This window comes from Helicoverpa zea, chromosome 10 (assembly GCF_022581195.2).
Source record: "Helicoverpa zea isolate HzStark_Cry1AcR chromosome 10, ilHelZeax1.1, whole genome shotgun sequence".
Lineage (NCBI taxonomy): Eukaryota > Metazoa > Arthropoda > Insecta > Lepidoptera > Noctuidae > Helicoverpa > Helicoverpa zea.
Genome location: NC_061461.1, coordinates 7,078,146 through 7,103,377, shown reverse-complemented (window position 1 = coordinate 7,103,377; position 25,232 = coordinate 7,078,146). Strand labels below are relative to the sequence as shown.

The 25,232-nt window shown below is 34.0% G+C and overlaps 2 protein-coding genes across 7 annotated transcripts; one reads left to right on the top strand and one right to left on the bottom strand.

The window, feature by feature from the left end:
• Positions 1 to 22,021, top strand: LOC124634078 (hexokinase type 2). 6 transcript variants are annotated; one of them, XR_006984822.1, is made up of 10 exons: positions 1 to 527; positions 10,791 to 10,953; positions 11,054 to 11,235; positions 11,325 to 11,498; positions 12,828 to 12,927; positions 13,643 to 13,832; positions 14,144 to 14,349; positions 17,206 to 17,432; positions 19,180 to 19,848; positions 19,887 to 22,021. XR_006984822.1 is itself a non-coding variant. In XM_047169489.1 (9 exons), the coding sequence occupies exons 1-9, from the start codon at positions 501 to 503 to the stop codon at positions 19,267 to 19,269; spliced, it is 1,359 nt and encodes a 452-aa protein (XP_047025445.1). In that variant the 5' UTR covers positions 1 to 500; the 3' UTR covers positions 19,270 to 22,021. The 6 variants fall into 6 exon arrangements, 4 of the variants coding, with proteins under 4 accessions (XP_047025445.1, XP_047025447.1, XP_047025444.1 ...); XR_006984821.1 differs by lacking the exon at positions 1 to 527 and adding an exon at positions 10,127 to 10,286; XM_047169489.1 differs by having other exon boundaries at positions 19,180 to 22,021.
• Positions 22,022 to 22,244: 223 nt separating this feature from the next.
• On the bottom strand, positions 22,245 to 24,463 carry LOC124634080 (ras-related protein Rab-4B). Its single transcript, XM_047169492.1, has 4 exons — positions 24,303 to 24,463; positions 24,137 to 24,217; positions 22,881 to 23,213; positions 22,245 to 22,792 (listed from the first exon to the last, which is right to left on the bottom strand). Exons 1-4 carry the CDS (start codon positions 24,316 to 24,318, stop codon positions 22,578 to 22,580), a joined length of 645 nt encoding a protein of 214 aa, XP_047025448.1. The 5' UTR covers positions 24,319 to 24,463; the 3' UTR covers positions 22,245 to 22,577.
• Positions 24,464 to 25,232: the final 769 nt, after the last annotated feature.

Sequence of the window (25,232 nt, the reverse complement as noted above, 5' to 3'; positions counted from 1 at the left end):
ATACAAATAACAATTCTCAATTGAAAATACGGTGTCCTATGCGTCCGAAGTGTTCAGAGTTTCATCTTCCCACACCCAGCTTGGGACAGCTCCAAGTCTCATTATTTTAGTGCCAAAGTACGCTCAGATCAGTGATTGTTACCTAACTAATAAAGTCGCATTTTATTTGGTTCCCGAAGACCACCACGGTTTAAAAACCTTATCAATACATAAAAGTGAATTTATTTATTGTCTTTTAACACCAGCAAGCGTTTATTGGCCATAGTTAATTTTACAACATATGCATACGTTGTATATTTTAATATATGTAGATGTTATTCTGCCGCAATTCATTGGACGCAATTTAGATAAAGATTATACTGTGGTAAATGTCAAGATAAAGGATTTTATTGTGGAGCTTCATAGAAAAGACGTGGTGGATAAATAATTGACTTATTTCCATATTAACTGTGATACGAGTGCGTCGTTGGTGAATATTAACAGCAGCTGACAACGCAAATATGGCAGCGGATTTGGTTGATTACAAGGTAAATTATTTCGATACACACTTAAGTTTGTGTGAAAAATAATTCAAAACATTGGACTTTACAAAACCATGATCGCTCATTTTTAGTTACGTAACGGCGAACTTTAATTGGCTAACAAGTCGCTTATGTTTACAAAACAAGTTTTATTTCAAATTAAGGTTGTTTATTGAACTTAACTAGTGACTATCATGTAGAGTTTGCATTGGTTTCGGGTACCTAGTATAGGTTCCTAGGAATAGGAGAACCTTGTAGGGATAATAAATATAAAAAATAATGTTTTCTTTACATTTACAATTTTACCTAATTTTACTCTTGATGAGTAAAGATTTTTAAAAGTATTAATTTAGAAGAATACCGTTTAGAAAGACAAATAAGCGATGCTGCACAATTGGCTGCATGACAAAGTATCAGAATTTAGCGCATCAACGCCCGCAGCCGCCCTCAACAAACGCCCTTGCAAAATCAAATGACGTACCTATTCAAATCTAAGAAATACGTAATTTGTTCAAGTTTAATCAGCGATGCAAAAAATAATTATCGATTTATATTTCATTAATATGCGTATCAAAATGTTAATATAATTTTATTAAACGTGATTTGAAAATCCAGTTTTTTTTTTGTCTTAAAAAACTTGTTTTAATTATTTTTGTACATTCAATGTGTACCAATTTCAGAAACGAAATTTATGTAGTAGACATCTTTATAATATGTCTGTAGATTATACAATGCAGTTTTCTAAACCCGGAAAAGCATTAGGATTTTTCCTGAAACCGGAAAAGCACTAACGTTCTATAGAGTTTTTCCATAATTTTAGATAGGTGCCTGTAAGTACCTACCCCTTTCAAATGGTTCAGCATTTATCGTAAAACATCGAGTTTCTTTTGCATTTTTGATACGTGTGACCCTTTTTAAGCCCCGGCGCAAAAACGACGGGGTGTTATAAGTTTGACGTGTCTGTGTGTGTGTGGGTGTGTATGTGGCATCGTAGCTCCCAAACGGATGATCCGATTGTAATGCGGTTTTTTTTTGTTTAAAAGGAGTGTCATTCGGGAGTGTTCTTAGCTATGTTTGGTGGAAATCGGTTCAGGTCTTCAAGGTCATCAGCTCGTTTGTTAGGTGTGAGAAGAATATTACACGCTCAGTTTACTTGCAAGCATGTGTGGGATCTGAAATTTGAAACACTAATGTCTTCTGGAACCATCGAGCTGGTCTGCTGTTAGGGCACGAAGGTAGGAGACGTAACCGTAACTGCCTTTTATTAAACCCATCGAGTTTGGGCTCGTTGAATTTGTCTTGACTAGTTCTCTTCAATTGACGAGAACCTGATACTGGAAATGGGATGTGGCGGATGAAACCCTGGAATGCCGGAATGAAACGGATAAACCGATTTATATCTTCGCTGAAAATCTAGAATGACCAAAGGTTTATGTTTCCTCAATCTGTGCAATTCTCCCAGAGCCAGTATGTTATGAGGATTGTTAAACAGCATCCTTTGTCCGAGATCGCATAGAGCGACCCCATCTTAAAATAAAAGAAATTAACTGAAAGAAGAAAAAATTAAGGAGCTCCTTCAAAAAGCATGAAATAAAATTAAATTATAAATTAAAAAAAACCCCCGACCCAAAAAAAGTACGCAATTAGTATGACAAAAGGTTAAAAACGCTAACCCCTATAAAAAGCAAAAAATAACTTTTAACACTACGTAAGTACCAACTAAAGCATGTCAGACTAAACTAAATTTTGACGTGTCGGGGGACCGCTTTTTACCTTCAAAAATACTTACATAAATCAAATGATACCTACCTAATTACAACATTCGTATAAAACAAAATTATATACACAGTTATAAGTAGTATATACTTAATTACTTCTAACGTTAGGCTAATAAATTAGAGCGGTCCCCCGACAAGACAAAATTTAGTTTAGTCTGACATGCTTTAGTTGGTACTTACGTAGTGTTAAAAGTTATTTTTTGCTTTTTATAGGGGTTATAGTTCGGCCATTCAGAGAATGCGTTCCTGACACGTCGCGATTGAACTGACGACGTAACTTTGCAATGGCGTTGCAGTTACGATAAAAATATTTTTGCTGGTTGTTTACCGTTTTAACCATTGAGGAGCATTAAAACAACATTATTATATCAATAATCAATGAATGTTATAATTTTGTGCCAAACTGAGTGTCAAATAACTTGGTAAACAATATTTTTCTAAATCTATACTGCGCTATTACAAGGTTATGTCAGCGGTTTATATTTTGTAGTGCTGTGCTAAAAATAACAGGCAAGTATCGTAATCTGTTCTTATACAGTTATAATATAAAATAATACGTTTTGATTTTCTTTTTAAGAATTGGAAAATAATGGACTATAAGACTTAATTATAACTTTTATGAAATATAAAAATAAAACTATGACCAAACCGCATTTTTATACTTAGATTAAAAATGGTAACCCCAAATGGCGTTATGGGCCGCCATTTTGTGACGCTAAAACAGTCGTCCGTTGTCGTTTCGTGCGCATAGACCACGTTTTTCAAGTGTTTTCGATCTGTTTTTATTTGATTACCCGGCTTTTGTTAGACCGAGATATCAGGATTGATTCTGTTATTGATAATAATATAATTATACATGTAGGCGAAGATGATGATGAAGACACCACCTCCTCAAGCAAATCGGAGTCTGATTAATATTCTGTTCGCACATTCAATTCAATGTACTTGTAACAAAGAATAAATAAAACAATTTTATTATATGAATATTACCTTTTTTTGGTTTCCACTTAAATAACTAAAATATAAAACAAATGATTCCGCCAATTTAAAACGAAAATAATCTTAAAATAATGCGGCGGTTCATTTTGAAGGAACGGTAACGAACTCAGTGTTATGTTGTGCCCATCACTAGTCGTGACTAACTGATAGGTGTCAGGAACGCATTCTCTGAACGGCCGAAGTATAACGTTTTTAACCTTTTGTCATACTATAATATAATAATTAATAATAATTATAATTATAATTAATTATAATTCATATTATAATTGCGTACTTTTTTTGGGTCGGGGGTTTTTTTAAATTTATAATTTAATTTTTTACACATGTGGTATTAGTAAGGATACAAAAATAGTTTATACGCATTATACGAAACATTATGTTGTTCACGGGTATTCCCTGCACAGAACGAGGAAAACGAGTTTTGCATTGTTTATTGTGACGTAAATTATTAGAGCATTCAATTAGCTTTTGGAGCTCGATAAGGGCAACACTATAGTATGTCATAAATAGCAAGGGATATTACAAGCTACATGGAATGGTTTATCATTTTAAGGACTAGATAGGTACCTACTGCAGTGTATTCATTTCTTGTTTTAGAATTTAATATTTAAATATCTGCCCGGTCATCTGGCATACAGATAATTTATTAATTTAATAAAACAAGACTGTGTATACATATAATATTTTATGGATTATATTATGGATAGGTATTTAAAAATTGCTGGAGCTTTTCGTTAATTAAATGAATATACAATACCTAATGAACATTAATATTTGTGGAATTAAGAAAATTCTTATTTTTAGTTTTGTTTTAAAACACCGTCAATTATTCTGCATGTACGTGAATTTAAAACTACAATATTAATTGTGCATATATTCTATTTAATACCTAAGTATCACAAAGTCGATGCGATGGTGTAATTGGTGTCACTTGGGTATATATCGGTTCAATATAGATGATATCTAAGATCAAATGGTAAATGGCCCGCGGGTCAATCATACTTAAATATCGATAATTAATAAGTACCCAATATCAATCGATGTTTTATATAAGTTTGCTAGTTTCTAAGGCCCTTTGTTTCATATCACTTGTTGGGTTATCAGTATCATTAATGAAACAATGCTATTCTAGACAATTATTGGCATTATAATATACGTAGGTCCTTATCAATTAAAACTTCACATATTCAGCCCATATAAAGGAAAGTTAGTTGAACCGAATATGCTATTTTGAAGGAAAGTAGGGCCATCGGGCGTACAGTTAACACAAAAAGTGCTAATAAAATTACCTGACATACAAATGTCTAAATAATCAAACTTTATTATAACAGTAATATTCGAATCTATGATGTTTACATGCATTCGCTAACTACTACAACGTAAATATTTGAACTGTTTATTCATGATGTAACTTGTAGATTACCAGAGGCAATCAGAATAACAAGTCTATTCCGAACTTCGAACTCTGAAAAAAACTGAGTTGATATTTGTGCTTCAGATGATAAATAAATTTTTGCTTTGGTTTATTTAGTAAATAAATCTACAGGCATATTTTTTGTGTTGCTTATTTATAATGAAACTGAGGTCGCAGCTGAAGGTCATCCTTTCATTTAGAATCAAAGCATGCTGACGTACCTGAATCACACTGAATGTGCGAAACTAATAGCTTAGTTTGTACATTTGATCCAGTTCAAGCAACTTATCAGTATACTAAATTAGCATACTGAGATATAAGTAGTAGCTACGCTGAGCACGTGCGCAGTGTCACGCACTACGATGGCGGTGCACACACACAGACACCGCTTCTCCTGTCAGTTGTTTGTGGTCCATTGCGAGTGCTGTGAATAGCCAGTTGGTATGACTTGCACACAAATAGGTACCTACATGCCTGGGGGCACGTCACCTCGTCGCTGACACACCCGTGGCTATTTATTTGTGTGAAAAACTACAACATAAATGTGTTTATTGTTACCTCTTTCTAATAAAATTAGGCTGAAAAGTAACGTTCAAAGGTTAACCGCAGATTACAGAGGCAGTAAAATGGCGACTCTTTATTCGTAGGCAGGTACTCAATTAGTAATTTACTATAACGTAATTAAAAAATTACTGACGCAATATTACATGAAGGGCGTCACGTGAGCATGATTGACTATACATATGATAGCTGTACCTAACGCGGTGGCGGGAAGGAGGGAGGGAGGGGGGGGGGCATTGCGAGTGACGTCACGAACGGCGCGCCGCGATCGGGAGGGTGCGGGGAAGCGGGCGCCGAGTCCGAGGGTGTGGTGCACATGCGCCGCAGCCCGCGTCGTCTCAAGGTGACCCTCGACTTGCTAAGCAAGTATTCTGCGTGGCACACGGCACTGTACTCCGTTCCTTTCACTTCTAAACGGCTGAGCGGTCACTGATACCGGTATTTGCCAGAACGCGGATACAATTTTTATATTGTGCTCAGTTAAATTTATGTCAGCACCCTGTGGACTCCAACGTTACTCGTCCATCACCTTTTATCTCAGTCATCGCGACTGACAAGACAAATCGATATGCGTCAAGCACGAGATGTTGTGAGTATTACATAGCAAAATATTAAGACCGATTAGCATGAAAACGCTACTCAATAAGGATGAAATACATTTAGAGTTAGTAGTCAGGATCGAAATTCGCTAAATTGAACTAAAATTGTGTTATCATTTATCATATCACTAAAATCTTTAAATTATCATGTTGACTTAGGGTACGTGCTAATGTTATTCCTGTCCAGTGCTGCTTTGGACCAGGGAAATCCCCATTGTCATCTATGCTGATTCACACATTGCTAGGTACTATTCAGGTTCTTAACGCCAATCAGCACCACTTTATTATCAGAAGTTCTGAATAACGGTACACAATGGGTAAATGATTTTATTGCATCATTGTCTGAATAGATAAGGTTTTTCCCTAATATCTACGTACCTATTTAAAGCTGATTGGTTCATCATTTATACTTGTTATTATATACCTGACAATATAACAAACATTTTATTTAGGTGTTTATTATTTACATAGAGGTATTCTAGGACTTCTTTAGTTCTAGCACAAACATTGCAATTGTACCTATAACATTTTAGCATTATATTAGCATTAACATTTCGTAAACTATAAATTAGAAGAGTTAGGTTCATCACTCACAAAATTCTTAAAAGTCCGTGAAGTTAAACTAAGCAGCGGTGCTTTTGATTGAACAAATATCTTCTGATTAAATTAATTGTATCTAATATTACAAAAATTAATCCTCGATGATGGCGTAATGATATAAACATATTATTATGTCTATCATATATCAAAATTTTAAATATTTTTTCCTGAATAAATATCCAGTAATGATTCTTAAAAAAAAAAAAAAACAATTTCACAATTTCGAGCTCTGTTACACCACCCCTAAGAGATGACACACTGCGGTCGATGGTTTCACTTTCATCCAAGTGGTATAAAATTATCTGGATCATATCAGGGAAGGTTCTTAATACTTTTTTACGATGCATTTCATAGTTAGTATCTTGGACCCGAGTGGCCCGGCTCTAAAAACGGATTTTGGAAATTGAGAAATTGCTCCTCCTTCATATTAAAAGGAATATAATGACACCAAAACAATTTATTTCCCTTCTTGCGACCTACGTAGTCTATTAGCGGTCGTGGTTTGCAAATGTTGAACTCATGAATAGTTTGTAGAATAAATTAGCACATTGATTTAGCGACATTTTTATCCGGATAAAACTAGTTTTTACCAGTAATTTGTAGTGTAAATCTCTGTTTCTCATGAATTTTAATCTTAATATCAGATATCAAACTTATCTATACCGGTTTTAATGTTTTTGAGCGAATTCACGAATCGAGTTGAAGCGCATAGGCAGAGGGCATGCATGGGCAGGCTAATAACATTAGCACTAAGTTCTTATTTATAGGGTACTGTACCATAAATATTATAGTATGATATTATGTGTCATGATTAAGTACACCTAATCAATCAGAGATATGAGACGAGCTCTGCTTACTTTTTGACTGAACAGTAGATATTCATATAATGTAGAGCTTCACTTATTTACGTTATTCTTTTCTTTTTTTATTTGAAACCAGTTATTTTTGTTTGAATATACTATTACAGTGCGAATTACTTATCACTTTTATCATATAGGTACTTAGTTATTATGATCGCAAAGATAAATGAATCACTATAAATGCTATCTAAAAGCGATACGGTACTTTATTAGACTACTCAGGCTGAAGTAGCACGATAATAAGTAGATAGGTACCTATCAAATGTCTAGCCGGTACCGACCTGTTTAAAAAAAAACCAAGCCCTGTTTGATTTGCGTCACTGTTATCCTTATCACAAAATCTGATATAAAAAGCATTTTAAAGGAATATTCCACATGACTTATTGAAATGTTAAGACTCTCATTGTCCGTATGATGTTACGTCAAACGTAGTGAATTATAACTCGTGCTGCGTCGTCGTCGTCACTGTACACAACATTCGAGTCTCAAAAATAAACAGACATGCTATGCCAAGAAAGTGCTTGAGCGTGCGTAAGTCTTGACGCGAAACGATCTAACTTTATTTTTAGTTTTCCTCAGTTTTATGTGTATCAAAAATTCAATAATTCGCAGATACCGACCTACCTGACTACTTACTTGTTTTTTTCAAATATTATGTAAAGTTTTGAAGCAATCAAATGTTTTTTAAACGGTTTTATTTAGCTCACCCCGTTTGTTTTATTATTTATTCATTCTTTCTTGGGTCAAATTTAGAAATTGAAATTTCAGTGCCTTCCTGTTGTCAGATTGATCTGAAATTTGGTACACACCTTTAATTCCGATGACAATACAATATAGTAATATCAATAATATTGTAAATCCAAGATGGCCGCCGGTACAAAATGGCGGATTACATATTTTTCCACAACCCCCTCAATATGGGTATCAAATGAAAGGGCTACTCAAGTAGAATACTGTCAGCAACCCCAACGGGGCCCAACAGGGCCAAGGCCTGCCTGGGCTGCGGGATTGTCCTAAAGAGTTACCGTGGTCGTGGTACATAAAAGGCCTACGACGAAAAAGAACGGTTTTTAGTCAGTAAGAGTCTGGCACTCCCTCACCGCTGCTGACCCATGTATAGAATGAAGAATATTCGGTAGGCATTTTCATTAAATACTAAAAACTAGATAATAAAAAATCGGTAAAAAAACTTTTAAGTTAAACGGTTTTATATCTTATGTGCACTGAAAAATAAAAAATAAAAAAACAGTTACTTACCTATAAACCTACGTAGGTGGTCCCGGTCATATTAGACTAAAATAAAAACGTGGGGCCCTCTGAAATCCTACTTATGGCAAAGCATATCTTTATACTTTGGTAGATCGTGAGCTCGGCGTTCGCTGATGAAGCCGCTACGGCTGATTATTGATTGTCAAAATCTCCAGTTATGATTATAGTAAGTCGATGCAATCCACACCTATTATACCTCTAGCTAGAAGAAAGTATTACAGCAATAGTTACGGAATGGGCCCCACGTTTTTATTTTAGTCTAATATGACCGGGACCACCTACGTAGGTTTATAGGTAAGTAACTGTTTTTTTATTTTTTATTTTTCAGTGCACATAAGATATAAAACCGTTTAACTTAAAAGTTTTTTTACCGATTTTAGCTTGATATCTTAATGTTATAAAACAAGTACCTATAATATTAGGAATCACGAAGGCAGCCGTGCTTTTATACTTCCTGCACGACGTTAATGTCATAGTCAATTTATCAGACATACAGGGTGGATTAAAAATTTAAGTTTATATTCACCGCATTTTTCAGAGATTATGCTTATTTAAGTTTTCCTTTACGATGTGGGGTTAACAGACAGAAGTTAATAGGCAATACCTTTGAGAAACATCACAGACTCACAGATGTGTAGTGGCAAAACTAAAAACATACGTAGACTTGCAGATATTCGCAAAATTTAAAATTATAATATTCAAATCTACCACTACCTACATAATTAAAAAAAATATATGTTGTTTCTGAAAGATTGCAATTAGTTATTAAGAGAAAAAAAAATATGTAGGTATGTTTTTAGCAAAACAGCTTTTTTTAGCAAGGTCATTATCTACATCGAAGGTCTTTCTACTCCGTATATTTTCAAGATCTTTATTTTTTGAACGGATAGTTTGATTTGATCACAAAATAAATATCAAATTGTTAATCGATACATACATAAGAACGATATTCAATTTGTTATTTGCATTCAAAATAAACATACGTTTGTGCTGAGGTGCATCAATACAAGTTATAATGACAAAACCTAATTTATTTTATACGTTTAATCCTTTCTTTGAAAGGAGGTCAACACGATTAGCTACATAAGTTCTCAATACAACAGCTATCCGCACTACCAAATACATTTTAGTATAGCATCGAGCATATGCCATATCAACTCGTTACTATTCATACAATCGTTAATGTGAATATCAAGGAATGCCATGACGACACGAGCGAGCCCACGCGATAGCCAATCAGAATCGTACACTGAGGGGCACGCCTTGGGCAAGTACGATAAAGTTATATCCGAAATTAAAAATGTTAAAACACTGTGAATTGGATAAGTCACCATCATATACAAAATAAACTGCAAATAGAATTGGGAATTAATTTTAAAAAATATATATTTTTATTGCCATATCTTCTATACCTTCACTCTTCTAGCACATGCAATATGAAGCGGCTTAAGCGAGATAACAATAGTTTACTATCATGAATGAAAAAGAGCGCGACTGTACGTGAGCGTGTCGCGTTCAATGCAGTGCTAACGGCGACGTCCATGCTGTGGTAGCTAGCTATTCCTCATTTTCCTGCGGATCAGGCGAGACGTGTCGTACTTAATAATATAAATCGCGCGTGTTTAAATAGATTGACAGTAAATAAGTGTATAAACATGGGCTTGGTTGTTAATAATTTACCAAAGGTGAGTGCAACATAAATACTTGGATTTCAAAACGTATTATTTCAAAGCCGGCTTTGCATTGGAAAGCAACGGTACGGTAGTGTTGACCGCTTTGACCTTGTGAAACTCGTTCGCGATAATGAACAACTTGCTCGTACGTCTACAAGTAGGTGCATTTTTCATGCTAAAATATTGAAATACTGAATGTATTGTTTGTAGTCAAAATCTAGGCAGATTTGTTAGCGTCCTAGTCTTTTTATGCGAAGTATAAAATTTAAGTCTCGGAAAATCGATTTTTATTATTATTCACTAATAAATAGATACATTTTAATGATTTTATTAAATTCTACTTTTAAATTAAAATTACCTACATATAATTTTAAATATGTAGTACTACGGGAGGCATTACTAAATGTTTCTACCGACATACATCCTAGTGGTTACAAGAACATCTAAAATTAGCACCTGGGTCGTTTGTGTCACGTCAAACTTTCGAATATGTTATTTTATGTTTATTTGTTGCAGATTCGCGAAGAATGCGAAGTTCTGCATTTGACAGACAAGCAGATCAAGGAGATCATGAGCAGACTCCACAATGACTTGGTCAAAGGACTTGGCAAGGATACACATGCCAATTCCATTGTTAAGTGCTGGATCACTTACATTCAAGATTTACCCAATGGAAAAGGTAACGTTGAAAATACCTGTTAATATATGATTATTTGTGTAGGTACACTATTAACGTTTGGTCATAAGTATTTTGTGAATACATAATGAATTTGTTTCAGAACGCGGTAAATTCCTTGCATTGGATCTAGGAGGAACTAATTTCAGAGTTTTAATTATTAATTTAGGCGCAAACCACTTTGATATGCAATCCAAAATTTATGCTATTCCAAATCATATAATGACTGGAACAGGCATTGCATTATTTGACCACATAGCTGAATGCCTTGCGAATTTCATGAAGGTTGGTAATCATTAAGCATGAAATCATAATAGGTGCCTTTGTAACATTATTTAAAGTGCGGAAAATAATATAGTTTTGTTTTTTCCTAGGAACATGATGTTTACGCAGAGAGACTGGCACTTGGTTTCACGTTTAGCTTTCCTCTACAACAACTGGGGCTCACAAAAGGAATACTGCAGCGGTGGACCAAAGGATTCTCTTGTTCTGGAGTTGTCGGAGAAGACGTTGTTCAGGGTCTTAAAGACGCCATTGCCAGACGAGGGGTGAGTGGATCTTTTTAATTCAACACATAACAATTATAAAAATAATGAGTTGTGATATTTTTCACTATTATACCCTTAATGATACCTACCAAAATCAAAATTTGAACAAGTAAAATGATACAAATTGCATTTTGCAAGAGCGTTGGTCCAAATCATATAAAAAATAAATTTTACAGGACCTTGCCATATCAGTGATGGGCATCCTTAATGATGCAACTGGCACTCTCATGTCGTGTGCACATAAGAACCCAAATTGCCGAATAGGGGTTATAATTGGTGAGTTGATGATGATAACAGCTCTCTTTTAGTAATGTAAGGCATGATTACTATTGGAGCCAACATAAGAGAGCCAAGTAGAGGCTTTCAAATAAGCAACAACTCGATGGATAATGGTTTCATTTTCCCTATACCTAGGCACATAACAGATAAAAATATTAACTATATCATTCGATCATTACTTTTGTCATAAATACACTATAGAGAAAGATTTCAAGATCAACAACTAGTTATTTTATATTACGGATATAAGCAAATATACCGAGTAATAGCTAGTGGACACTGTGCGTCACGCAATCATTATCTACGTAGTAATACTTATAAATAGGTACATTCAACACACTTTCATCTGCGACAATTTTTCAAAGAATCACTACGTAATAACATCAAATATTACATTGGTCTGTCACTCTGATACTGTTCACATAACATGAAACGTTCTTTATTTCAAGCATGCAATCATTAAACTATGAAAATAAAGCTGCCAGTATGTTTTGCTACTCATCGTATTTAACAAACAGCTATTCAAAGATATGTCAACACATTATAATAATATATGTACCTACAATACCATTGTTATTTAAACGTGCGCTGTTGGTTGGCAGTATATTACCTTTCTACGTACATATATTGACGAAACAGCAGGTACAAAGTAGTGCTCAAATGTAAACTTTATGTCCGTCACAATCGCATCAAGTTTAACCTCTAAGTAAAAAAAAACAACAGCCTGTACATGATAGAATCGCGAGGATAACCACTGTTGCTAGTACTACTTTTTAAGAATGTTGTTCTATAAAGCAAGTTTTTTTATTGATATAATATATTTATCTAATTAAAAATTTAACATTTTATCATAATCTGACATTTTAGGCAACACACTACTTAATACATGTGTATAATGAATTATCTAAAGAGTTGACACGCAGTCTTTGGAAGCCTCTACGAATCAATCATCTTCAACCTAAAATAGTTTTAGTTATAACCTGTCACATCTGGGCCTGGAATCATGATTTCTATCTCATACTTAAAACGCTTCTTTTTTCACTCTTGTAGGACGTACAGATTGACATATGTGCCATTCTGAATGATACTACGGGTACATTGATGTCATGCGCATGGAAAAACCACAACTGCAAAATAGGACTTATCGTTGGTAGGTTTACCTTATATTTAACTTGTGTCGTGACGTTTGAAATGCATGTTTTCAATAAACTAATACATAATCGATGGTTAACTGCACCAGTTAAGGCACTTATAACATACATAAAAATTACATTATTTCTGGTGGAAATGTTGTCACACTGTGGTGGTTGTCACTTGTCACAAATCAATATCTCTAATCCATAACGGCCAGTTTCTTCATCAAAAGTTAAAGTTAAAGTAATGTCTAAAGTAAAAGTTACGGTCAAATACGTTTTTCAAGGTTAAAGTGACAGCAAAACTAATAGAAAAATTGAATTTGACCGTTACTTTAACTTTAGACATTATTTTGACTTTAACTTTGGCTTTAACTTTTGATGAAGAAATTGGCTATAAGTGAAAGAAATATTTTAACAGCATGATAAGGTTTAACCGTTAACAGTACTTTCAAAAATATATTAAAATTCACTGATTACAATTACTTTCGCTGGTTTACGCGAAATTAAGTATGACTGAATTCAAGACATTAACATCTACGCACTGAGTTTTAGTTAGTTGAGCACCGATTTGTAATAAAAGCACAACAAAACAGTTTTACCTGTGAATTGTGTTTGTTAATAACTTTATAATATTAAAATTAAAACTTCTGTAAGGTTACTTAAATGTTTTTGTGTAACATAGAGTAATAATAAGTATTTTGATTTCTAATTGAGTAATTTTGAATGTAGGCACTGGCAGCAATGCTTGTTACGTAGAGAAGACAGAGAACTGTGAACTCTTTGATGGAGAGCCCGGTAAACCTGATCTGCTTATCAACACTGAGTGGGGCGCGTTCGGAGATGACGGAGCACTGGACTTCGTTCGCACAGAGTTCGACCGCGAAGTCGACAATAACTCCATCAACAAAGGAAAACAAATGTAAGAAACTTATCCTGCAATCTTTGACTCAACACTGAAATCATATCAAATTAATCACTTACATGATTTTTATAGTTCACCTGGTACTCCAGAAATGACGACTGAAATATTTTATGATTCACGTTTTATACGTTACTAAAAAGAATATCAAATTGCAATTGTATGCAATTATAATTAATGGCATTCATGATAACAATTTTAGAGACGCAAACTACCCTCACACTTCAACCGCAGTTATGGAAAATTGCATCAGTAAAAATATAATTGGTTATTTGTTTTGGGCTAATTCTTATTATGTTTTATCTTTTCAGACAAGAAAAAATGATTTCGGGCATGTACATGGGAGAATTAGTGCGTTTAGCATTAGTGAAGTTCACAAAGATGGGCTTGCTGTTTGGAGGTCGCGGTTCAGATCTGCTGTTCCAGAGAGGCAGCTTCTACACCAAATACGTATCAGAAATTGAGTCGGATAAGCCTGGAGACTTCACGAGTTGCATGGAGGTGTTGGAAGAACTCGGTAAATGCTCATTTAATTTCATTTGTAAATTCGACTGCCCCTTAAAAATAAAGCGCGTAACAAAAGGGTAACTAATTTCAAATATAGGGATTTTCATAAGTGCTATCCGTTTAGCAGGTTTACCATTGTTTAAAAAATTATCGTGCTTACCCGCTTGATATTTGAATTCGATGTACAAAGTTTCCACATAGAAAGTTACGTAATTTTTCTTCTATCAAAGCCTCATAAAAAAAACCAAACCATACATGAGGATTGCGCAACGTAGTAAGTAGGTAATCAATTACACAATGACCAACTATACATACGTCTATGGTACCGTAGCCAGTCTGTTAAAAGCGGATAATATTTCTTCACCGTACTATTACTAATCGATATTAATACGTCAAATCACCTTTAGAACTATGTACTTTGCACTTTGTCTTAAGAGCCAATGACATAATATTGTTGAGCAGAATATTGACACTCGAGTAAAGTTAGATTTGTGACTCAGGTTGTAACTAAACAGGGTATATTATTCGACAATTTAGAATCAAATAAAAGAAGACTAAATCTGATGCCGCTATTACCTGATATTTAGTATATCTTAATTACGTACCTCCCTACAAAAAAATGTTGTAGTGTTGTAAGAACTTGATTGATATGACGAAACCCGCGCTACTAATTACATAAGTAAGCAATAATTAATTGATGCATTTCATGACATTGCAAAGATAGGTCCGTTTAATCTAGTTGTTATTAAAATTTGGGAACAAATATAATGACCACCATAAAATGCTTTGATACCCTAAGTTTTGTAACCAGAAATATCTACTGAACACCAGAAAAATAAAGTCTAAAAATGTAATAGTACCAGCTATTTTAGTCACGACTTCACTTTAAATTGTATTCGACCACCAAATTTAGTAAATGATCACCAACTCTTGACGACCAAATTAATGTATTATTTTTGCCTAAATAAGTCACTGTGATTGCCATAAAATGTAGGCTTATTACCAAATAAAGTATTATGATGCCATATTATATAAGTTATGTGTCCGGCTTGCAATGCATGCGTGAGTGTCAGTATGACGAGTGACAGGGGAAAATGGAAGAAAATGACATATTGCGCCGACCCCAAGTAAAATTGAGAACAGGGCAGGACAAAGAAGAAGAAGAATGTGTTTCTCTATACACTCCCTCGAAAACACACTCTTATCGCACTGTTTAGAGGCATGCAATAGACAATTTTCCACCCTAGAGCAGGAAAAGGGTCCCCATAATGTTATTACATTTATTGTATCAGGCCGAACTTATTTTTTTGGAGTCAGTTTATTTAAACAGGATAGCAAGATGTAAAAACTTTGATTATCATTTTGATATAATATATCTGGTATAATTTTGATGATCATTTACTACTTTTGGTGATCATTTACTACTTTTGGGATAACAATGATTTATTTGGACTCATTTTGCTTAAATAGGATAGCAGAATTTAAAAACTCTGGTTGTAATCTTACTTTAAAATGGTGGTTTAATTTTGGTGATCGTTTACTATTTTTGGCTTACGCATGATTTATTTTGGAGTAATTTCACTTAAATAGGATAGCAAAGTGTTAAAACTTTGGTGATAGTTTTACATTAAAATGCGAGTTTCATTTTGGTGATCATTTACTATTTTTGTCTGCTATTTGTTACTATATCTGGTGATCATTTAAACATAAGCCTTAAAATTTTATCGGGAAAAGCTATTTAGTAAATACCTGCGGTCTACTAATGTTTACTGATGACCATTTACTATGACATAGTACGAACATAAACCTTGTGGTTCTTCGCTATTATCGCAAAGTTAATTTGTACTTAGAACCGGATTCGGTTTGTATCAATAAACACTATATCCTATTAGTGATAACATTTAAATCAACAGTTAGTTACCGTGAAAACCAGAAACATTATCATAGTGTAGATGCAATTTAAAAACACACTTTGATTTACTCACAGCGTGCACCATATCAAAAATACCTTTTCTATTTAGCAACCCACCATGTTTAATGTGTTCCTTTTATGGCAATAATCTTTTTAATTCTTAATGATATTATTCTTCATTCTATCTATTTAAAATTAATGGGCGTACTCTAAATCTAATACATTGATTTAAAAGTCAAAGCTTAAAGATACTGGTGTATTTCCTTAAATTTTTGTGACTGATTCAGGAAATATTTTATTAGTACACGTGTTTCTGAACTCCACCCAATAAATTACCTTACATCTGTGCAAACTTCATTTTCTGAGGCTATGTTAATTAGTGCTATTTAGCATTAAGTACTTATTAACATGATGATAATGTCAACAGGTGATAGAAATGTATCGCAAGAACATAATCAGTTCCGACGTCATGATATATTACACGTCGTTATGTATATCGTTTCAGATGTAAGGATGATATGCAATTAAATTATTTATTTGATCAAAACATTCCATGTTCACCTTGAACTTTGAAATAAAATGAATTTTGATTGATCATGGAGCTTTAACAAAACTTGAGAACGCATTATGATCAGTCCCAATATCATCCGTACTTTATTTCGGGTCAGCGCAGTTTCTTCTTCTATAATTTTCTATCAGATAATTAGGTATCTCACAATTGGCATTATTTAAACTATCTTTCACTTAATGCATCTTTTTTTCTAGTCCTCTTCCTCTGTTATTATCAATCTATCTTTGTGACAAAAATATTCCTTCCGATTCGGCCGGTTTCGTAGCATCAGTTACCGGTGCCAGTTTCAAACTTCCTCCAGTTGTCACATGACCAGTCTCAAGATATTCAATGATTGGAAAATTATACTGCATATACTGAGAGAGAAATGTTTGTAATTGCAGGATTGTCGCACGCGAGTGAAGCGGACATGGCTGCGGTTCGCCACGTCTGCGAGTGCGTGTCGCGGCGCGCGGCGCACTTGGTGTCCGCCGGGATCGCGTGTCTCCTCAACAAAATGAACGAGCCCCGCGTCACCGTCGGCATCGACGGCTCCGTCTACCGCTTCCACCCACATTTCCACACGCTCATGTGCGAAAAGATCGCGCAACTCGTCAGGCCGGGCATACAGGTTCGTTAAAAACTTTTACTTTTTAACAATACATAATATCCTTTTCTCATGTGTTGACGTCGGCTTCCAATCTAATAGGATGCAGCTATCCAATTAGATTAGAACAGTTTATTTTATGGTCCGACTGATTATCTATATGACAACTTGACTGCCCGAACAACATGATAAACCTTGGTAGGACTGACTGTCACGTTTTCTTGTTTGTGAATACCCGTACCGCGAAAAACTACAGTCACAGCCAGGCCTGGAGCCACGATTGTATTTGCCTCCAGGAAACACGCGGGTAATCGTTATGACGTAGATAGCATTGCGGTTTACTGACGACGTTAGCTCATCTTATTAACCCACGAATGATCATCTTCGAACCCTCTCTGCAGTTTGCCTGCTGCCAAAACACATCAAGTCATTGTGACATTTAAAAAAAACCGCTTTGATCACACACGTGACTTGTCATATCTTTTAATTTATAGTGTTAATTTTAACTTCTAAAAGGTTGATGGTCAGTCTGCCAAAACATATGACGTAATGTCCAAGTTTATTAGTTTGCATATTGTTATTGGAATCTAATCAAATCAAATATTAGGTTAAAGGCTACGCTATCGGAAAATATCCGGGACAGCCGCCACCCACTCGTTTACGAAATTCTCGTATAAAGCTTTATACATAGATAATGCCACTATCTACTTTTAGTAATCAAACATAGTATGACGTCCATTTTAGTTTAGTGTTTTCTAGATAACGTTATTTTCTTTTAACGCTCATATTTCTCACTGATAACATTTTGTTATTGAACAATATACCTATCATTGGAATTGATAATGCCAGCGTTATATTAAGTCGAGACAGGGAATGACTCATGACCTTAGCAAAACGGACACACCCACCAAACCTGAAAAATATGTTGCAATAATCCAAAGATAACTTATTGATTAATTATTTTTAACGTCCTACGTAACTCATGTCCTTTAAAAACAGCAATATTTCTGGAAGTGTTTTATAAAGTTCCGATTAGTATCTACTTCTTTAAAAATGAGTACCTAACCGTACAGATTCAGACTGTAAAATTGATATAAGTTGTTTGTGAAGTGTTGTCAAGGAAAAAAAAAACATTTAGACAATAACTTGTAGGCAATGTTTGTCATACATATTTAGAACCCAATGGGAAACTGTTGAAGGCAAAAAAACCTTTCTTGCGGTTGGGTAAAAAGTGTGGCGATGATTAATAAAATAACAGGCACTTATGGCAAGTAAGGTAAAACCGAACAAAAAATTTTACACAAATAAGGAAGGTTTTGCGGAAAGCCTGATGTAGAGGTAGTTGCTAAATAAACAACGATTGTGATTCTATTACATTATAATGCGACATAGTGCTATTTACGTAGCATGACCGGAAATTTAATCGCTCCTAACAATTATAATCATTCTTTTGTTAATATAGATAACATTCTGATCAAACTCTACATATAACACAATAGGTATTTTTGTTGATTACACCGTATAAGTTAAGCACTACACGATATCCACTCCAACTAAGTTGATGACTTGTGTTTTGTATCCTAAACCTACAATCATTGAAATGACTTAGCAAGATTTTGAATTAGGTACAGTCATCGTTACATAGAGAATCAGTACTTTGATCTTTTACGCAGTACCCAAGTACTGCATGACATCAGTATTGAGAAATAGAATCTAAGTAGGTACATTTTTTTGTTTAAGTTTGTTTAATAAGTATTTATGATATTTCCAGTTCGACCTGATGTTGTCGGAGGACGGCAGCGGGCGCGGTGCTGCGCTGGTGGCGGCCGTGGCGTGCCGTCAGAGCAGTACTGTCGCGTAACTTGGCCTCATCTCTCCCGCGGTAACACTAATCTGAGCCTTCGCATGTAAGCCGCCTAAGCAATCAAACGATACCGCACTCAATATTTCCTAATAACATAGTAGCAATATATTTTTAAAATTGTTTACACATAGCTACCTATCGATGATTGTATGGGTATTGTTTAATATTGTAATGACACTTTATCACAGTAAGTGTTAAATAATTTAAAATAGAAAAATCTTTATGTGCTGGTTCCTTTATCATTATGCAACTTAGTGATTGCAATTATTAATCTAATCCGATAGCAGTTGATTTTTATCTAATAAGCGACAGCTCGCTTTGATACAGCCACAACGTCGGTAAGGAAGAATAATCGTAATCACTAAATTATATTACATTCGGCACTAGTCCAAATATACATATTACCTAGATACATAAAAGATAAATGAATAGCAAATCTAAGAGCAAGCTGGCGGTTACTTAGCACATTTGAATTATATTTGTTTAAGTAGTACTTATTTATATACTATAGAATGTCGCTGTGTGCTACACTGTAGGTGACGGCTTTCATGTATACGCTCTTCTCTGAAATTTTCGTTGCTCCATATGAACCTTTAACTCTAAATTATATGTCCTAATTTTGTGGCATAATCAGACACTAAGATCCAATATCCAACGTGAACTTAAATTTACTTAATTGCGGTTTGTTTGTACTTATAATGACTTAAATCTAGTCAAGGTAAAAGGAGTCGAGACCTTTTCATTAAATTATAAAGTCGACAGCTATGGACACTCGTAAATTATAATGTGTTATTATCGGTGTATATAACTGGTATATCGTTATGCTGTTTAACACATGTTGTAAACAATAAGACTGATTTATGATGAAATCATTATTATCGACGTAATAAGTCTACAAATTTAAATTTTCTGATCTTAGTGTTTGGGGTTTACCGCGACGACAAGCATTTCCTTGCCAGCACACAGTAACAGGCTCAGAATTCTCTTCAGTGACTTGTGTTATATTAGCAATAAGTAGTTATATATGTAGTACTGTATATTTTATCGGAGAGAAAGCTCTTATATCGTTAAGTAGATATGTAATTTTATATACTAATAACAACTGTTGAAAATAAATTAGAACGATGATATTATAAATTACTCTATAAAGGAACACTTAATGCGAAAAACTTCTTCAGATGTATTGTTTATTCCTAAAAATATTTTTACAGTGACCACGTCGACTGATGTATTTTAGATAACTGATGTACATAAATATTTGGTTTTAATAAGTACTGCGTACCTACATAAAAGGATACCTCCCCTTAAGAATAGCTCTTATATCCGTTTTGAGATCGGCAATGTTATACTTTTTAATTTTCATCCCGAAGCTGCGAAGTCGGGCGAATAGAACTTGCGCTTCGGTGCGAATCTCATAGTGATTGCTACATGCCAAGTACAATAAACGTAGAGTACCTACCATCATTCCACCGAGGAGTTAGTCATCCATGAGACAATATTAAATTATTTTTTGTGGATAATAAAAAACAAGAAATTAAATATTATGTTAATGATAATTTTTAAACATTTAAACGTAGAACTCTTATTTGAATGTGAATTGAATCAATAAAATAAAAGGAGTAATTTAAGTGTTTTGATATTTTACTGTGATAGAACTAGGACTAGTTCAAGTTTTTGTTTTGTTTCTGGAAACATTTTATCAACGAAATTAATTGCAGTTTGCCCACATTGTTTAGATAATATCTCATTTGGTTTATTCAAATAATATCATCCACGCAAAAAGGCCATATGTAAAACCGTGTTATTGAAAGTGATTCATAAATTATAATCGGGTTAAATTTTCACAGCGTACATAGTGTACATAAATAAGTAAATTACACCCAATTATAGTTCCTAGTTTCATTATTATATAGGTGCATTTTAATTTATGTATGCGTTCTGTGTTGTTACATATTTGTATGTGTTGCACGTTGTAACAATCACTAGTTTGATTTATTTATAAGTAAACATGGTGGATTAAGTATACAGCGTTAGACTTATTATTATTTAGTCGTTACTAATAATTAATTTAATCTCGTCATGCTTGTAAATTTCAGCAACCGTTTAAATAAAACATCAAATGATGAAATAGAAAAGTACAAGTAGGTAAATTTTTATACATTTACCATGTATCAAAAGGAAATACAATATTAAATGGTTCAGGTTTGGCAATGGTCTCTAATTGTATGCAAATGATTGCTTTGCTCAAACGCAAAATTTAAAAATAGGTTTTTTGTAGTTGAAAATGTTATGTTTAATTTTAATTCGATCCATTTAGTTTTGTTCACTTAGATACATTAATTATTTATTATTAGATATGGAAACTTTCTGCATCAAATAACAAAAATACATACCACATTCCACTTGTATCTGGAGGGTCTTAAATGTGTATTGATTTTATTACTACCCGCAGAAAATGTACATATCAATCAATTTCAATAATCGAAAGAAGGCATATTTATGTTAAGAATTAATTATGTTACCCAAAATGTAAATAATATATTTGTCAAATGTTTTGGTAAGTCATATTCGAGTTATTTTGTTTTAAACTTTATTATGAAAGTGTCCACATGCTTTGTAGATAATAATTGTAATAAATCAATTATGGTTGAACCGTTTTAAGGTAGTAATCGAATTCATTGTGTACGCTCTTAAGGCTTAGGAGCTAATAGAAATGTTATGATTTCTGAAATAAATTTGTATAAAACAATCCAACTTTTTTTCTTCCACAATAATCATGCATCAATATCACCCTACCCTTTTTGTGTGGAACAAAGAGAGAGTATTACTTCTCGAGAGTGTTAAATGCCAGACAAAAGTTGAAAACGTACATCAAGAAAGATCGATGAAGGTCACATTAACTGCAACGCGCAAAACGCCAGTGTGATAGCGTTCGTGCTCATACAAATAAATGGAGTAGTAAATAAAATCCATTTGAGAATTACTAGTTTATCTCATCACAATATATCTCAACAAAAGGGGAGATGTGTGCAGTGAATTAACGTAATAATTACAGCAAAAGTGACCACAGCATGCAATTAGTAGTAATTAACAATCACATTAAAAGTAGTTTAAATTAATTATATAATTTCTAGTCAGTAATCAGATCTTCTAAATGGAGTACAATTAAATTGCCTTCATATATTTTTGATTCTTACATAGGTAGGTACTTATAACAATAGCATTAAAAAATAAGAACGCAAATAATATAGATTTAGTCATCATCTGCCAGCAGATCATGCATTCTATGTATCCAAGAAATAATGTTATACATGACAAGCACAATCGGATGGACTTCTTGCAGGTTTCTTGGGCGCGCTAAGCCTTTTAGAGGTCCCAGTCCCATATTGAATGCCTGAACCTATTCGCTCAGGATCTAATTCACCTGTTTCAATTTTAGCCAAAATTGTTTTGGAACATTTCAAGAAAGCTTCTTCTACGTTTTCACCTGTTTTAGCACTGGTTTCAAGAAACATCAATTCTGAAATAAAAGAATGAGCAATTAACCATATATAACTAAATCACATTTTAATAAATTTTCATTTCCTAGAGTATTTCATATGGCCTACCATTTTCTTGGGCGAATTGACTAGCTTCTGTAAAAGTGACTTCTCTTGATTCTTCCATGTCTTTTTTGTTTCCAACAAGTAATATTACTATGTTAGGGCTTGCAAGTGTTCTGGCATCCCTAAGCCAATTCGAGAGTGCATTGAATGAGTCCCGAGAGGTTATGTCATACACAAGCAGAGCACCTGCAGCTCCACGATAATAGGAGCGGGTTACGGAGCGAAATCTCTCTTGACCAGCAGTGTCCCATATCTGTAGTTTAGTAGACTTTCCACCTATGTTTACAATTTTTGAACCAAACTCAACCCCAATTGTGTGACATCTATCTTCTTTGACTGTGAAGAGAGAAAAAAAAAGTGATATCACTCTTTGTCAATCCTTCCAGGTTTGAAATTTGAAGTGTAATTTTTCTGATTCTTTTTGCAATATTAAGGACACATTACAGGTTTAAGAGGAAAATATTTATTTTATTACTATTTTCGCAATTTTTCTAAAAAAACAAATTTGGATTTGGTCAATTTCATCTTAGGTGCTATTAATAATGAAATCATCTATACTAATTTCTGTGTCTGAGCAATGTTTTACTACATTTGTATAAACAAGTGAGCTCAAATTATTTTGTGTCTCAATTTACTTAATTATGACATGTATGTGCCTATATTCCACAGAACACCTCATGTAATAACTAAATAGTTTTCTTTACTCTACATATTAGAAGCAATACTAAATACACTACTTTACTTGTAGCCCAAATATGTATACACTTATGTTCATGAGAGAATAGAAGTAAAATAAAATGGAAAAACTAACTTACTATGGTGATGATCAGGATTTTTTTTTTTTGTGCTTGGATGGGGTAATCACAGATCACATAATTTTTTGAAAAGCCAGGGTTAAAGTGCATTTTTTCATTCATATTTTTTTTTTTACTGAACTGAATGACACTCAAGATTTTCTTGCATAATATTCGAGTCATTGGCAACAGTTATACAATTTTTACTGTAATGCTTGCTTGCACTTTGCTTTAAATGTTTAGTAGAAGAATATTTGTATAAAATGTGAATTTAGGTTTGAGCAAAATACAAAAGCAAAACGCTTATTTTTCCAATCGCGAGGGCGAATTCATAAAGTTTGCATTATTTTCTCGAAGTTAGTAAGCCATGTCGATAAAGCATGAAGTAGAGACGTCATTGACAATAATTTTAACTTTGGCACACACGCAAATAATATTATTGCTATTGAAACAGTAAGTACTTACATTTATTTCCAATAAAATTATTTAGCAGACTAGATTTCCCCGTCCCAGCACTCCCAATGACCAAAAACTTGAATAAATATTCTAAAACAGGAAAAGACCTTTATGTTGTAAAACAATACATTTGTTACGTATTTGAACAAATAATTTTAATGAATTGAAACCATACCATAAGATTCAGACATTGTGTATGTTCATGGAATATGAAACACGGTTATTTTAAAGTGCCTCGCAGTACACACAATCTTAAAATTTTATAATATTCTAATCCAAACTGTAAACAATACAATAACACATCAACCATTGATATTTTGATAATGATAAATGACCACAGAATCTATTAAGAAACAACCATGGACAAAAACTATTATCAACCAACAAGAAGATTATAATCCACCTAGGAAATAATTTTAATTAAATAAAAACTCATGAGAGCTCCTTTTTTTAAATCAATGAACTTATTATTTACAAAATAAATTATCCTTATCTTATCTTTATATTTAAGTATGGTCCATCGAGCATATCACGGAGAGAGGAAAGATGAGATAATATAATAGGCACCTCCAGAAGATCAATTAAACAGCGAAGTCGCTGGATTCGTTATATGTCCTAAAGATAAACATTTAGGCAGGTATATTATATTCATAGGCCATCATAGGGACCCCTCCCCACTGGGGGGAGGCATGAGGGGCCTGCCGTAAGGCGGGCAATCGCCGGTGGGGGACTGGACGCCGTAGATTCCCAGACCCCCTCCACTCAGGCGAGGTCGGAGTGCCGCTGGGCCTTTTTAGTGGGTATACCGGGAACGTCTGTACCGGAGAGCCCCACATACCCCTCTCCCGTCCCCCGACGGGAAGGGCATGCGTAATAGCATTTTTTACCCAGCGACAAAAAAAAAAAAAAGGTATATTATATTGAATCGTACAGGTAAGAAGATAGTAGATATGTTATAATCGATCGAATTATATTTTTTTTACTCTTAGGTGGCACACACCTTCTTCACTGGGGCCCGATTCTCCTAAGTTAATAATTTCAAAATCGAATAGAAATCGAATCGCAATATGATCGTAATAGCAGTTTTAACCATATCGGGCATTCT

What these genes read in the sequence shown, in the direction of transcription:
- LOC124634080 (XM_047169492.1), bottom strand. An exon ending in TAATTTTATTGGAAATAAAT is followed by an intron (nt 23,214 to 24,136) that starts GTAAGTACTTAC and finishes CTCTCTTCACAG; the next exon opens with TCAAAGAAGATAGATGTCAC. An exon ending in TCAATTCGCCCAAGAAAATG is followed by an intron (nt 22,793 to 22,880) that starts GTAGGCCATATG and finishes CTTTTATTTCAG; the next exon opens with AATTGATGTTTCTTGAAACC.
- LOC124634078 (XM_047169488.1), top strand. Translation starts at nt 10,257, where the DNA reads ATGGGCTTGGTTGTTAATAATTTACCAAAG. An exon ending in GCCTTGCGAATTTCATGAAG is followed by an intron (nt 11,236 to 11,324) that starts GTTGGTAATCAT and finishes GTTTTTTCCTAG; the next exon opens with GAACATGATGTTTACGCAGA. An exon ending in GGAGGTGTTGGAAGAACTCG is followed by an intron (nt 14,350 to 17,205) that starts GTAAATGCTCAT and finishes TTGTAATTGCAG; the next exon opens with GATTGTCGCACGCGAGTGAA.